The sequence below is a fragment of the Choristoneura fumiferana genome, chromosome 16 (genome assembly GCF_025370935.1).
Source record: "Choristoneura fumiferana chromosome 16, NRCan_CFum_1, whole genome shotgun sequence".
Taxonomy (NCBI): domain Eukaryota; kingdom Metazoa; phylum Arthropoda; class Insecta; order Lepidoptera; family Tortricidae; genus Choristoneura; species Choristoneura fumiferana.
The window spans coordinates 17,265,375-17,280,080 of NC_133487.1; the positions used below are offsets into that span (position 1 = coordinate 17,265,375).

The following is a 14,706-nucleotide window of genomic DNA, read 5'->3' on the forward strand; positions in this document are numbered from 1 at the left end:
ATAGCGAGTGGACCAACGAGATCTCTATGGTAACTATTGTGGCTTCCTGTATATTAGCGAGATCGTGGCGCGAGTTCCCTGATCGTATCGTGGGCTTCCCTTCACGATTGCACGTGTGGGATAATGCGACAAACACCTGGAAATACCATAGCGAGTGGACCAACGAGATCTCTATGGTAACTATTGTGGCTTCCTGTATATTAGCGAGATCGTGGCGCGAGTTCCCGGAACGAATCGTGGGCTTCCCTTCACGGCTGCACGTGTGGGACAATGCGACATACGCCTGGAGATACAATAGCGAGTGGACCAACCAGATCTCTATGGTAACTATTATGGCTTCCTGTTTATTAGCGACATCGTGGCGCGAGTTCCTTTCCCTTCACGATTGCACGTGTGGGACAATGCGAAACACGCCTGGAGATACCATAACGAGTGGACCAACCAGATCTACAATAATCTGGTAGTGATATCCTGGTGGTCCAGCCAAGACCGTCTCTGCGGGACGGAACTCCTCCACGGTTAATGGCATCAACTTGAAATCTGATACTTAAATTTAGCCTGGAGGTCAATGCAAGTACAGTCAAAATTAAATTTTGAACAAAAAACTTGCTTGTAAAGTTGAAATGAGCTTGAGAATACATACAATGACATCGTACCTATACAATCTTATTATCCTGCTTTTGTGCCCGAAATCGCCAACTCGTTACTTACGAAAAAGGTTAGCAGTACATTTCATTCTTATTCCTTGCCGAGTAATGGTCTAAGAGGAAAATAGTGTATTCAACACTTCTGTAAGTATTTCATAACCTGAGTGGTGGGCGGTTGTAAAATGCAAAAAAACTTTATGCTTGCCATTAGTGTATTTTATAGTCTATTGTGTAAAGAAATAGAGGCGATAATCTATATTAATCTTCCAAGGCGGTTATAATCTGCTTTTACTACGACCTCGGTGTCTTAATTTGTGGCTGAAAAGACTAAAATGCCATTGCGTGGAGTGGACATAATTATTGTAGTCTTAAGAGGATGAGCTTGCTTCAAAATGTTTCAACTATACTCCTGTTTTTCTAGGTGCTGACAGGAGCCGCGTTCCACCACAAGCTCTGGTCGTGGTACTACACGCACCGGATGCCCGCCGCCGTCCGGCAGTGGGTCGACGATAACTTCAATTGCGAAGACATCGCTATGAACTTCCTCGTCGCCAACGTTACCGGAAAACCACCTATCAAGGTACAGTAGGAGTAGGAAACCTTCGTCAGTTATTAAATTGATTCCTTTATACAGTCATAGACTCTTAGTACGTTTTGAAACCAAAGCACTAAGTAGACAAGTGCATATCAAATTATACTTACTTGACATGATAATAAGGGTCAAAATAGTATACAGCTCTAACATATATCTAGTTTCATATCAATACCAAACCTTTTTAATAAACAGCGTCGTAAGAGTTTGAATCAAATAATGTTGCTTTTTAAGTTATGTTTGTCAGTGCCAAGGTGTAGTGGTAGGGTTGCTATGGTCACCTTTAAACAAGATTATGACAGTTTGATGCAGTATGTCATACTCATTTGGTAAAGCAGATTATCACTCATACTGAACAAAGGTAAATAGATCATAAGGCGACGAACCTTTTTTTACTCCGACTGTACGATCGTGTAATTTCCTCATCATCGTCATGTCAACCGTAGGACGTCCACTGTGGACATACTGCATTCGTCATTTCATTGCATTATGTTTTGCAGTAGCATTAATCACGAGGAGTGCTTTGAGGTGTTGTTCGATCTATTGCCTGCACTGCCTGATAAATTTCCCCATCGCACTACCTACTCGCAATCGACTTTCGACCAACTTAATAGCTGGCATTCTACAGTACGTTTCTTACGGAACTTTTTGCCACGCACAATGAAACTATGGAATCAGCTTGCAGCACCAATATTTCCGGACCGGTACAACTTTCAAAAAACGAACTTACTCTTTTCCAGGGAAAATTTTTCATTCAAATTTTTCAGGGAGTCAGGGAAGCTCAAGGTGATCAGGGAAAGTCAGGGAAAATCAGGGAAACTTGCTAGAAATATAAAAAGTCAGGGAAAAACTCGTGATTTCACAAAACTTAGCTCGATATTTTGACACCAGTCGTTCCAGGCGACGTATTAAAGAGTGGCACCATAAAAAACAGCCAACGAAAAAGTGAGCACGTTCGGTGTGCAGTGAATTCGCATCATCGGGTCTAGCTTAATATCTCGAGTAGTAAAAAACATCATATAAGTGTCATATAACCTGCTTTGAACATGTACTTGATTGATCAGGGAAACTTAGAAATGTGGCCAGGGAAAAGTCAGGGTTTTTTTTAGGATTTGTAGTGGACACCCTATTTTCTCTTAGGGCCGGCAACGCATCCGTAATTCAACTTATGTTATGGTTGTCCATGGGCGGCGGTGATTGCTTTCCATCAGGTGATCCTTCTGCTCGTTTTCCCCATTTATAAAAAAAACATAGGCCTCCCCCATCGACCTGCCGTTGCTTCGGTTGGAAGTGGCCTGCATACACCGTAAACCTGCGGCTTTAACCAGGTCATTCCTTCATCTCGTTGATTGCCTTGCTTGTCGATTCGCGGCCTCCATTCGAGAACTTTTCGGCCCCAACGGCCAATAATGCCGTGTTAAGTCATTGTCCAATCGTTAATAAGCCTAAACTTTCGCATTTATAAAGCCGAGACTACACTGAAGGCAAGCGCATGAGGTATGAGTTTTTTCGACACAGCGCTCAAAATCGCACCGAAAATGGCTGCCGCGCCAGACGGCTCACAGAGTGTAGACTCGGCTTAACATTAGTAGAATTTTACACTTTTAAGCGCTATGCCTTATACGATTTTGTTCAGCCAAATTGTATGGGCTGCTGTTGGAATATTTTCAATTGCCTCATCTTACCTCAGCTTTCAATTATTCCAGGTGACGCCGCGAAAAAAATTCAAATGCCCCGAGTGCACGAACACTGAGATGCTGTCAGCGGACGCGAGACACATGTCGCAGCGCTCGGCGTGCATACACCGCTTTACGGAGATATACGGACACATGGCTCTCAAGTCTGTCGAGTTTAGGGCGGACCCTTTGCAGTACAAAGAGACGTCGGGGGTGCCGCATATGTATCCGGACATAGGGGTGTTGTAAGGTGAGAGAGATTGTTAGGGTTGTCTATTTTTTTTAAAGTAGCCTATACAGGGTGGAAAGTTGAGATGGGCAGCAACAGCAATACTGGGTTACAACTTTAGTTAAAATGTTCTGTTTTTAGTTGTCTACATACTGTTTAATTTTCTTTAAACACATAGGATTCATATTCGTAAAAACACAACATGCGAAAGTTTCACTTTGCAAATTGGTACCCCCCTACGAACTGTATGGAAAAAAATCATTCAATTAATTTGATTGCTTAGTAGCGACATATCTTGTCTGGTGAGCGGTGGTTCAAAGAGTGTGAAGTCTCTCGATGAGAACGGAACATAGATGTCGCTAGTGCTGCTGCATAACCGCGTAGTAGATATAAGCAACCTGAGATAAATAAATTCGTGTCTAGATTCCTGTCCAGCGTTGTAGGGGGTAGCACGCAGCACGGATTGCTGAGGACCTGGGTTCGATTCCCAGCGCTGGTCTCTTTTTCTGGTTTTTTGTGCATCCATGTCTCAGTTTGTAATTTTGATATGGTTTCACGGGATACCCGTAAAAGTAACAAATTTGGAGTTGAAAATATAAAATCAAAAATACAAAAAGACTCCAAAAACCAATATGTATGGAAAAAGTTTTGTTTGATTTGTGGGTGTCCTAGTACTCTAACCTTAGTTGGTCTCAAAGAGTGTTTTAATCCTTGATAGAAATGGGACCGATTGGCATTAAAAAAAGTCAAATCTGTCGATTTTCTTTGTGAAAATCTGTGAATGTCGGTTGTCATCACTCAAAAAGTTAGTAAGGTCTTCTAAGAGCATTTTCGCGTAGCAGCAAGAGATCTAGTAGCTGCCCTTGCTGCCCCATCTCAACTTTCCACCCTGTATAGTATCCTACTATATAGTGGCCTGATACTACATGATAGTTATATAAGAACAATAATTGAAGGGAAAATAGAGGGCAAGAGAGGCAGGGGAAGACCGAGACGTGCGTTTATGGTTCAAGCCAAAGAGAAGGTCAATGTAATGTATCAGGAGGCCAAAGCATTTGCAGAGAGGCATACAGAGTGGCGAATCACTCCACCGACAAGAGCTAGCCTCTTAAATATATGATTATGATGATATAGTGTCCCACTGCTGGGCAAAGGCCTTTCCTGACCTCCCCAACTCCCGTTCTGATGCTGTGTCAGGCCAGTCCTTTGCGTACGTGTCCATATCGTCCCGCCATCTCGAACAGTCGAACCATTAGATTCCTAACCCATCGTAGAACGTTCCAACAGTGTCATAATAAATCCCCTTGTGAAGCAATGCGATACACTATAACTTTTTCTTTGAGTTTAAAAGCGTGGTCCATTAGCGCACTGTAAAAATACATGATATTTTAAAACGATAGCTTAGTCCAATCCCTTGCCACCTCTTGTACTATATGTTTGCTATGAGATGTACAAAATAACATTTCTTTTTCAGGACACCATAGTATTACGCCAAGTTTGACAAATCAGGTAGTTTGAAGGATTTGACTGGCATCTAGGATTAGCCACTGGACCGACAATAAGCAAAGAAGGTTATATGCGATAAGCGAAATGGGAATACGTCCCTTATACCCAGGGTATGTAGAATTAAATGCAATTTGTTGATTTACTGGAATTCTGTAATGATTTTTGCCGCTAGATGGCGGTACTGCGTTTAGTAATGCTGGTTGATTGTAAGCAATGATTTTCCACCAATAGCAAGCACGTATCAGTTTTAACGAATTCTTAGCAAGTCATTACGTAGTGGCGACATCTAGTGACGGCAAGAACAATTCTGTCTTATGTACAGTGACAGCAAAAATCTTTTTTTTTTCTTTTAAATTTAAAAACTTATTTATTAGTTACACAGTGCCATTTTGTTTTTATCGGTCCGTATATTTAAAGCAAAAAAACATCATTTTTATATTGTTATTGCAGCACTTTTTTTACTGAATTACCTATTGTTAGTTTATTTGTAATAAAAATATGTTTTTCACATTCCTGTTTTGGTTATTGTTTTGCTGTCACTGCGCATAAAATAAAGTAGAATTATTCACGAAAAATAAAATTGACAGTTGCAAATGAAATATCAACACGTAATAATTATTATATATTTTTAGATCAAACCTTTGTGTTGTGAGTGTATAGCCGTTGTTTTGTCTTTTATGGAGTCAATTTTAGGCGTAGGGCTTAACTGTAGTATTTATTTGTTTAATAATAATGAGCTTCAATGTTTAGTGTTAATTACGAGTGGGGAGTTTCACCAAAGTGTAATTGAAATTGATATTAAACCCCACTCTTGTGAGTTTTAGCGTATAATTTTGAAAAATTACGTTGTCGCTCGAATAAATACAATCAAACAACAATAAAGTTGCTGCAATGTAGGAAATAGGGGATATAGCAACTGTGGGGCTATTCTAATGCTGCCTGTTATCTCAAGCGGAGCAAGGCAGCGGAGCAGAGCGAGGGGGTACAGTACCCGGCCGTAAAGATTGCACATCGGTCTTTGGAAAGAGACTTGGCTAATATCGACTTCGTAGAGCGTTGTCACACACTACTTATGTGACGTTTGTCAGTGGTTGTACAGTAGGTACAGGCGCAATAGAGTACGGACGCATTTAGATGAAAATATATAATAAGGAGTTGTTGAAACCCCCCAAAAGTTTTAATTGTACGATGGCATCTTTAGGAAAAACAGGGAACTATCCTTTTTCTAGTAGTTGCAACAGCTCTCTATAGATATCCGAAGTTTACATGTCATTAATTTGACGTAACTAATTAAGACCATAGAGGTGCAGTATTTATTTGATATAAAACGTCACTTAATAAATACGATTGATGGACGGTGGCCAGTGTTCGGAAATCGTCGTGAACAGCCAATTGTCTTTTTCCCAAAACCAACGTGTAAAATCTTTATTGCCGGGTACTGTAGTGCAGAGCGGAGTTGCTGACTGTATCTGTCCCTAAGTGCGGAGTTTGATAGCGGAGCGGAGCGAGAAAGTAATGCGGAGCTGGATAGCGGAGTGGAGCGAGAAAGTACCTAATACGGAGCGGAGTTTCGGACAGTTTTTCCATTCGTGAATCTTCCCCGCTTCCCTGCTCGCACTCGTTTCTCCGCTCGGCGTGTTCGCTCTTCTCGGTTTTGTATGAATTTTTAAGCTGGTTACCAACTCCTTGTCCAGCGAAGAGAAGCGGAGATTTTATGCCGTTCTATTGGTGGATTTTTATTTCGCTCAACGCTCCGCTGCCTCGCTCCGCATCGGTGAACAGGCAGCCTAAGTAACCTGTGTTATCTAGACACGCGCAAGCGTGCCAAGCCAAGTTCTAGCTGACAGAACTGGCGAGCAGCACCGTGTGTAATTTTACCCGGACCATTTGGAGCCTTTAAGTATACTTTAAATTACCCCACAGTTGCAATAACTCCTCCCTCTTTTACGTATATTGATTTGATTGTTAACATTAGCTTGAGCGTTACCAAGTGTTGAAGTTTTTTATCGATATTTTTCTATTAGTGATAAAAACCTGCCCCAATAATACTTTAAACTTTCGCGAGCCAAAATACTGTTTTCAATCAGGATTAGCTGTGTTTGCTTTGTTACAGTTTTATACTCAAATTTATATACAAACACTGTCTAATCCCTAGAAATTGACGGTCTAAGAGAAATCGAGTGTTTGCTTCGAAGAATTTCTTGCCCTGTTAAAATAATTTACGACAATAAGTCTAACCATAAACTCTGCTATTGCTTTGATGTCAATTCTCTCCCAAAATGGCGTCAATGATCGATGTCAAACAAGAAACATTTTATAATTAAGTAAAACATTTTCTACGGATTTTAGTGGATGAGTCGAAATATCATGTCATGAGTTCATTAAAGATAATCGCGGTACATCTAGCTATAATGTTGTTTGTTATAAAGTCAAAACCAAGTCAAATCCAAAGGACAGCAATATTTTGATCGTTAAACACGATTGGTCGTAATACCAGTGTTATTTTGGTAATATAAAACCATATTGGGATTTTATTCATGGTCGTTACATTCGATATGTCGTTACAACAGGTGTCGCTATAAATGGTTCGTTGCAAAAAGTCTTGGATGATATTTTCTTTTGCCTTTAATAAATTAATAAACACCTTAGTTATTAGTGTGTACAGTAATATGTGAAAATAAAACAGAATGCGATGTAGGGTAGTTATTTCATAAAATGCTCTTTTGACATCGATCAGGGGCAAAGCCTTGAGATCTAGTAATAATAATAATATGCCGTCTGTCCTTAGATAATTTAAAGTTGAAATTCTAAAAGGTTAAATAAAATTATAGTGTTAGATTGAAACTTAGTCCATTTTGACATATCGGTGCTTGCGTCGTGGAGTATTCCTATTTGTAGATATATAAATGTAATATTTGTAATGGAAGCACGAATGGTAGATATTATGATTATAATGAGAATACCGTGGGCATAATTTTAAATGTATATCTTTTGTATTTTATTACTATACGACGACTGAACTATGTTTTAGGCGAATGGAATTTCAGTCGCTTCCCTGCGAAGTAACTCCAGTTTCCTTTTGACACTTCTAGTGTTTACTTGTTGATTTTAAACGTTTTTTAATGATTTTTATAATTGGAACCAATTGTGTACATTTCTTAATTTATTCGCCATTGCTATTTATAATTTTTTATTAAATTATTTTTGATGCATTTTTAGACATTCGAATGTAGCAGTTTGGTAGTTTTTTTTTAATCGTTGCCAAAGACCTTGTACACTAGTCTCGTCATTTTTTCGCATTTACTTTGTATTCGCAATAGGGGTATCGGCAAACTATATTTCTGTATGGCTCGTTGCGGGTCTCCTGGACGGTGATTGGCGGAGATCAAGTGATCCAAATAGGCAGAGTCAATTTACCTACACTTTGTAGAAAAAAGTAATATGGAGTTGTTAAAACCACCAAATCCCGGGATTCTGAAATTAAATACTAAATTTTTAGATGCGGGATCTTAATTTATTGAACAATTAACTCTTGATATGCACTTAAAAGTTAGGACTTGTTTTAATTTTATTTATTGTTACTATTTTTACAAAACACATTTAACGTTTATACTTATTTAAAATAAAAATAAAGTGTAATAAACCTAAAATATTTACAGCACAATTATTTTATGATTCTAGGACTGAAAGAAAGAAATAAAATAAAAAGCAAACGTGACACTCAATGTTTTTTTTTAAATAGAGGAATACAAAAACAGAGACAAATGGTCACGAAATAGTCCCAACGTAAACAATATGGATCAATCATTATCAGAATCCCATTTTGTGGTATTAACAACTCCATATTACTTCTTCCCGCGAAGTGTAGGTAAATTGTCTCTGCCTATTCGGATCACTGGTGGTTGGTGAATTAGCATCGTAATTTAGTTTGCCGATGGCCTGGCGTGGTAGGATTGTCGGAGCAATGGAGTTACCAGTTATATCAAACGACAGACTGAGGCGTTTCGTTGCGGCTAGGATAATATATAGGTGTTAGATAGGTACAAACTGTAGTTGGCGTAGTAATGTACTTACGATCTTCGTCCGAAGTGTGATTCTGTCTGTTTTAAATCCGTAGAACACTATTTAGAAGATTTTAATCAGTTGTTTCTAGAAAGTATCGTGGCTATACTATCTAGGTTACACTTTGATCCAATGGGATTCTTTATGTATTTGGGAGTTTAAAAAAAAAGCCACACTAATGTATTAAATTTTTTCATACAAATTTTATGAGTGAGCTTTGTGGCCACCTATACCGAGAAAAAAAAAGTCACAAAACTGACTTTGTTTGGGACTTTTTTTAAACTATCGGCATCTATTGTGCTCTCGACTCTTCACACATTCTACAAGCTTCCTTATCATGTAGGTTCGTCTTTGTTGATAAATGTTTTTTTTTTCAAAGAACATTGGGCCTGAATTTGTTGACAATATTAATACGCATTATAGTTCTGAAGTGACTTGTTGATTTGTAACTTAGCAAGTACTAGTGAAGTTGTGGGATTTTATACCAAATATGCTATTTCATTATTGAATGGCACAACGAACTATGCAGTACGGAGTACAGAACAAAATAGTGTTAAGATGAAGTTAGGTTTGTAAGAGAGATACTAAAATTAGGTACTTTCCTGGAAAAAAAAATTAGAAACATTCTATTTACTTCGCCAGTTCTTTACATTAACAATAGTAGTTTGTACAACAAGAGCATAATACGAGCCATTTTACCCGAGGCGTTCATATAGCCACCCGAGCCGGTACGTCGAGGGGAAAATGGGTTTAATGCTCGAGTTTGACACTGCTTTTCACTTCGATTGCGAGGAGATGAAATAACAACAGTGGAAATATTGTCTTACTAGGTACATTTTATTTTTCATGCATTGCTAATATACGTATAAATATTTAGTTTTATGGATTTATTTTGATTTGTTTGATTATTTTTTAGTTTTAAACATATTAAAAATTATTAAAAAATATAGAGAAACTTTTTTGTTTGTGGTCTTAGACGAAGATTTTACGTTATGCACAAGAGCATAAAAAGTCATTATATGTCGCCTAGATCCAGCATAAATATGAACTCTACGAGCATGACAAGTGAATAAAATATTAGCCACGTAATTTTCCCTTTTGTCAAGCAAGCAAAAAATGACAAAGATGGAGTACGTCCTAGTTCGGGAGTGGGGGTCCCCTTTTTATTCGGACTTTCTTCGGACTTAAAACAGATGGAATGTATTGGTGTAATAAATATTGTGATACGTTTATGAAGTTGTTATTGCTCTCATGGACATCACACGTTGCTTTTAATAGTACATTATAGTACTAAGATATAAAAAGATCGAAGTACAGTAGACGATTAATGATAAACGGGAGATTTTTAAATGGAATCATGTTTTTGAGCGTCATAATTTACCCAGCGTTATTATTTTACATTTTTTCACATCTTTTTATTGATTTTATTTCGATTTATCGATATTATAGCCTGTGTCATAGTGCAGCTAAATGGAATAAATAAAAGCTTTAGTTTAAATACTAGTGTAAGTTGCATACATGTATTTATGTGTACTTTTGCAATGTAATTTTTTTTTGTACAAGAAATACAGTCAAGATTTTTTATTGGGTCTTTTGACAGTTTTTTTGTCGTCAAAATGCAAATTTATAGAAGTATTCTATTCTACATAATTATGTCCAAGTGAGGCTTTTGTCCAGCAGTGGGATACTATTAGAAACTAATTAACAAATTATAAAATAATAGTATTATTAAGACCACGAAACGGTTGATAGATAGAACTACAATTTTCTATAGAAATTGTTGTCATAATTTTTACGACGAAAATTTGGTAGTTGAAAGTGTTGCCATTTAATTTTTACGCTGTAACCTAAAGCCTACCATATAAATATAAAAAAAACTGTTAAAAAAATTATGTTCAGCTCTGATCAATACTATTAATGTATAAATTACGAGATATTAGAACAAAAAAAAAAATTAGGCTGTATCGATTACCCCGAAATAACACTTTGAAATCAGGCCCTCTATTACGAAGTGTAAAATTCGAACTTTATATCTTGCCGTCCCGCTGACGCTAATATTTTTAATACGAGAGTGAGAGCGACGGTATGATACGAACTTCGAATTTCGTAGTAGCGCCCCTGAGACGAAGGGAAGCTTTTGTAACGCCCATAGACGTCCTTTGGATTTGGAGCACTTGAAGTAGTAATAAAAGTACTATGTATTTTACAGCTATTTGAAAATGTTGACTGTACTTCTTGATTGTTCATTGTTATGCATTGTAAGTCATGTAATCAAAGCGTTACGTGCTACACTAACGAACAAAGTTAACGGGTTACATTTCATACAAGGTTGTATAAAGGTGACCCGATAATCTTCCCCGACATTGTATTTTGCAACGGCTTATCGTTCCAATTAAAAAATGTAATCTGTTGTAATTTTATAAGTGGAAATGTTAGGTTTAAGTACTTAAATAGGTATTTAATTTGTTTTGATGTACACCGTGTAAATATTATATATTGTAAATAAAAGAAGACATATCAATTTGTATACTTGGTTGTTTTTCTTTCTCCATAGTAAATTTTCTTTGAAATTACCTACAGATAAATAAAAAGATCAACAGGTATATTCTATTTTTTCTAACATGATCCAAATGACAGATGCCAAACTGACGTAACTAGAGTCCCTCCTACTGTTACGTAAACTATCGATACTTTTGCATGTACCTACAGCTTGCCCATAAAGAGTAGAAATTTAAAAGTGGCAACACTGTAGTGTCCTCCCTTTTTTTGCTCCCTGGTTTGAAAGGGATGACACTACTTGCCACTTTTTAATTTCTACTCTTTATGGGCAAGCTGTACTAGTGCTAAAAGTGGCAATAGCATTATTTGTTGGTTTAAACGTTACGCTATCGAACTGAAAGTCTTATTTGAATTTTAAAATATAATTTATTCAACACTTGGAGTGTCATTTTCCGACTCTGATTAACAATTTACCGCTTTTAATTTTACCGATAACCCTCACCTCTAGCAATTGCGGCCTATTGAAACAACATTGTAAAGGCGTTCATTATAGAAAGTAAGTTAATATAACACAGTGCCTACGCACAACAACAACAATTTGTTAGCAATTTTGACTTCAAATATTCGAACAATCAGCACTGTTGGAAAAAATAAAAAAAATAGTTACCGCCTCACAAAGTTATATAATCATGATGTGTCATTTGAATCATGTTAGAACAAATAGAGCATAACAACAAAATATGTTTGTTAAAAGTTAAAAAATATTTTTAATAGTACCAAAGCTTTTTTGCTGACTGTACTTGCATTATCATCCAACTTACATATACATGTATATCACATTTCAAGACAATTCGACCACTCGACAGTGGGTAAAAATGAACTTGCAAGATTTGACCCAAAAACAACAACCTGTTCGTTGTTGCAAGTTAAATAGAAGCTTGTAAAAATACATCTTCTGATCCATCGTCTCAAATATATTCCCGAAGACTTTGATACGTTATATCCCATCCCAGCCTATATACTACCCACTGCTGGGCACAGGCCTCCTCTCAGAACAAGAGGGCTTGGGCCATAGTTCCCACGCGGGCCCAGTGCGGATTGGGAACTTCACACGCACCATTGAATTGCTTGGCAGGTTAGTGCAGGTTTCCTCACGATGTTTTCCTTCACCGCAAAGCTCGTGGTAAATTTCAAATGTAATTCCGCACACGAATTTCGAAAAACTCAGAGGTGCGAGCCGGGGTTTGAACCCACGACCCTCTGCTTGAGAGGCGATATGTCAAACCACTAGGCCACCACGGCTTACGTTATATGTAATAAGAGAATTAACATTTTATGCTAAAACGGCGGCACTTACTTACTTTGTTGAAATTTGGCATGTAGATAGTTAGCTGAATTTTGAGAATATTAAAGAATAGCCTATTATTATTCCAATATTCCCACGGAATCAAGATGTCTACACAGTATCTTACTTAAAACAATAAATCTTGAGCTATATTATACAACCCCACAAGAATGATCCGATTAATTGTACCTAATTAAATTGACTAAAAACAAACATTTTTAAAGTTCACAGAAAGGCGAAACCATACAACAAATATTTTAAATTCGCTTTAGTGTTCGCGTTGTTTCTTTGTCACAGCGACCATGTTAGCGCCGCGGTATGCGCCCGCGCAGAATGCTTCGCCGACGACGGATAAGCGAGTCATGGTTTAAAAAAAGAATACTGAATCCTAACTTAATCTTAAGTACCTATGAGTACTATACTAATATTGTGAAAATTTGTGTGTTTTATAGCCTTTCACGCTAAAACGGCTAGACATGTTTTGAATGCGTGGAATACAATTTTTATCCTAAATAGGTAACTTAACGTGACCCAAAACTGGAAAATAAAACAAAAGACGTAAATGTCGTCAAAATCTGTTGAAAATAGTGTAGATAGGAGCGAAGCGAATCAACAGCTAATGAAGTCAAAAGAGAGAGGCGAAAGATTTATTCGTAAAAAAATCTTCCACAAATCCCTCTTCCGTAAAGCCCAGTACAGACTTGCAAGAAGATTGGTGCAAGTTTTATTACATTGTGAGGTGGTAAAGGGAACGAGTATGAAGTAGTCAATCGAGCGCACCAATGTAACGCTACTTGCACGGTTTTCTTGTAACTTTCGAAAACTAGATGGCGCTAGTAGTCACAACATTAGGATCCGTTAAAATAACGTTATTCTTTGTGCAAAAAGAAGGTGCATAATTAATTCGCGAACAACATTTTCAACTTTGGTACGTATAAAGTTTAGACCTTATTCTTTGTGAAAAAGTACGTGCATTTAAACTTTGCTACGTCTAATACTAGCTAGGTACAGTCGAGCTCAAAAGTGGCTGGATTCCTTAGTTATGTCATTGTTACTATTTTAAAACGGTTTAATATTTCATTTACGAGTATATCTAAACTACTCTGAAACAAGTGATTATTACGAGAGTAACGGCTCTAACGATTTCGATGAAATTTAGATGAAGACCAAAAAGTTCGCACCTTAACGCAAGTATAAAATTACATTACCAATAAAATTACCATTGTGACACGTAAATTATCCATATGATTAATTTTCGTGTCACAATGGAAAAAGTTAATAGGTAGTAATTTTAACCTAACGCTAGTATTGGTATTACATTAACCAAATTAGCATTTGCCAACGTAAACATATTCTATGAAATTATTTTCGATGTCACCTATGGACAAATAAATTATATTCATTATATTATTGTCATTTCATTTCACCCATTTGCTGTGTGCAGGTTTTCGGGGGCGGACAACCAATCTAGGTATCTAGAATATTGGTCTTATCTCTGGGAAAACGTGTGTCAATGAGTTTTAGCTCGAGCTGAATTCGGACAACCAGGTACTTGTTTATATTCAGAGGTTCCCAAAGTGGTCCAGGTGGACCCCCAGGGGTCCGCAGGAGACCAGAGGGAGGTCCACGTTGACGTGAATAACTATGGGGATTTTAGGAAATGTAGTAGTAATGTAGCAGCAGGGGGTCTACCAAAAACAGAAAAAAAATAAAAGTAGTTTACGAGAAAAAAGAGTGGATCGCTAATGCGGATCGGAATTATTTCCAAATATCCCTGTCCATGATATAATCATTAGCTTTATAATACGCCTTAGATATTAATTTCTTCTTGACAATAGATCTGATGACATGATGTATCTACATGCGAAATGATGCCCATATTAAATTTTATCGCCTGCCATAGAAATAGAGTATAGGTGGAAACGCAGCCTTAAGCTAGTTTCGAACTTGATAGTACCCATTCAAGACACCCAAACCCCATCAATTTCGGGCAAACACAACAAACAATAAACATGTACCAACAATCACCAAACCTATTCTATTAGCTAGCATTATAAGACGAGGCTTACGAATAGGTTGGACCCAACAGTCTTCGTGGCGTCTACCAGACACCCGAAAGCATACATACATACAATTCACAAGGCATATCT

General features: G+C 37.4%; 1 protein-coding gene across 1 annotated transcript; it reads left to right on the forward strand.

Moving 5' to 3' along the window:
* Positions 1-26: 26 nt before the first annotated feature.
* LOC141436513 (exostosin-2-like) lies at positions 27-11,241 on the forward strand. Its single transcript, XM_074099516.1, has 4 exons — positions 27-176; positions 1,069-1,227; positions 2,946-3,165; positions 4,619-11,241. The coding sequence occupies exons 1-3, from the start codon at positions 27-29 to the stop codon at positions 3,162-3,164; spliced, it is 528 nt and encodes a 175-aa protein (XP_073955617.1). The 3' UTR covers position 3,165; positions 4,619-11,241.
* The last annotated feature ends 3,465 nt before the right edge of the window (positions 11,242-14,706 follow it).

Excerpts from the sequence above, each read along its gene's own strand:
- LOC141436513 (XM_074099516.1), top strand. The coding sequence starts at position 27 with ATGGTAACTATTGTGGCTTCCTGTATATTAGCGAGATCGTGGCGCGAG. Across the intron at positions 177-1,068 it reads GGACCAACGAGATCTCTATG|GTGCTGACAGGAGCCGCGTT; the intron begins GTAACTATTGTG and ends CTGTTTTTCTAG. Across the intron at positions 1,228-2,945 it reads CCGGAAAACCACCTATCAAG|GTGACGCCGCGAAAAAAATT; the intron begins GTACAGTAGGAG and ends CAATTATTCCAG.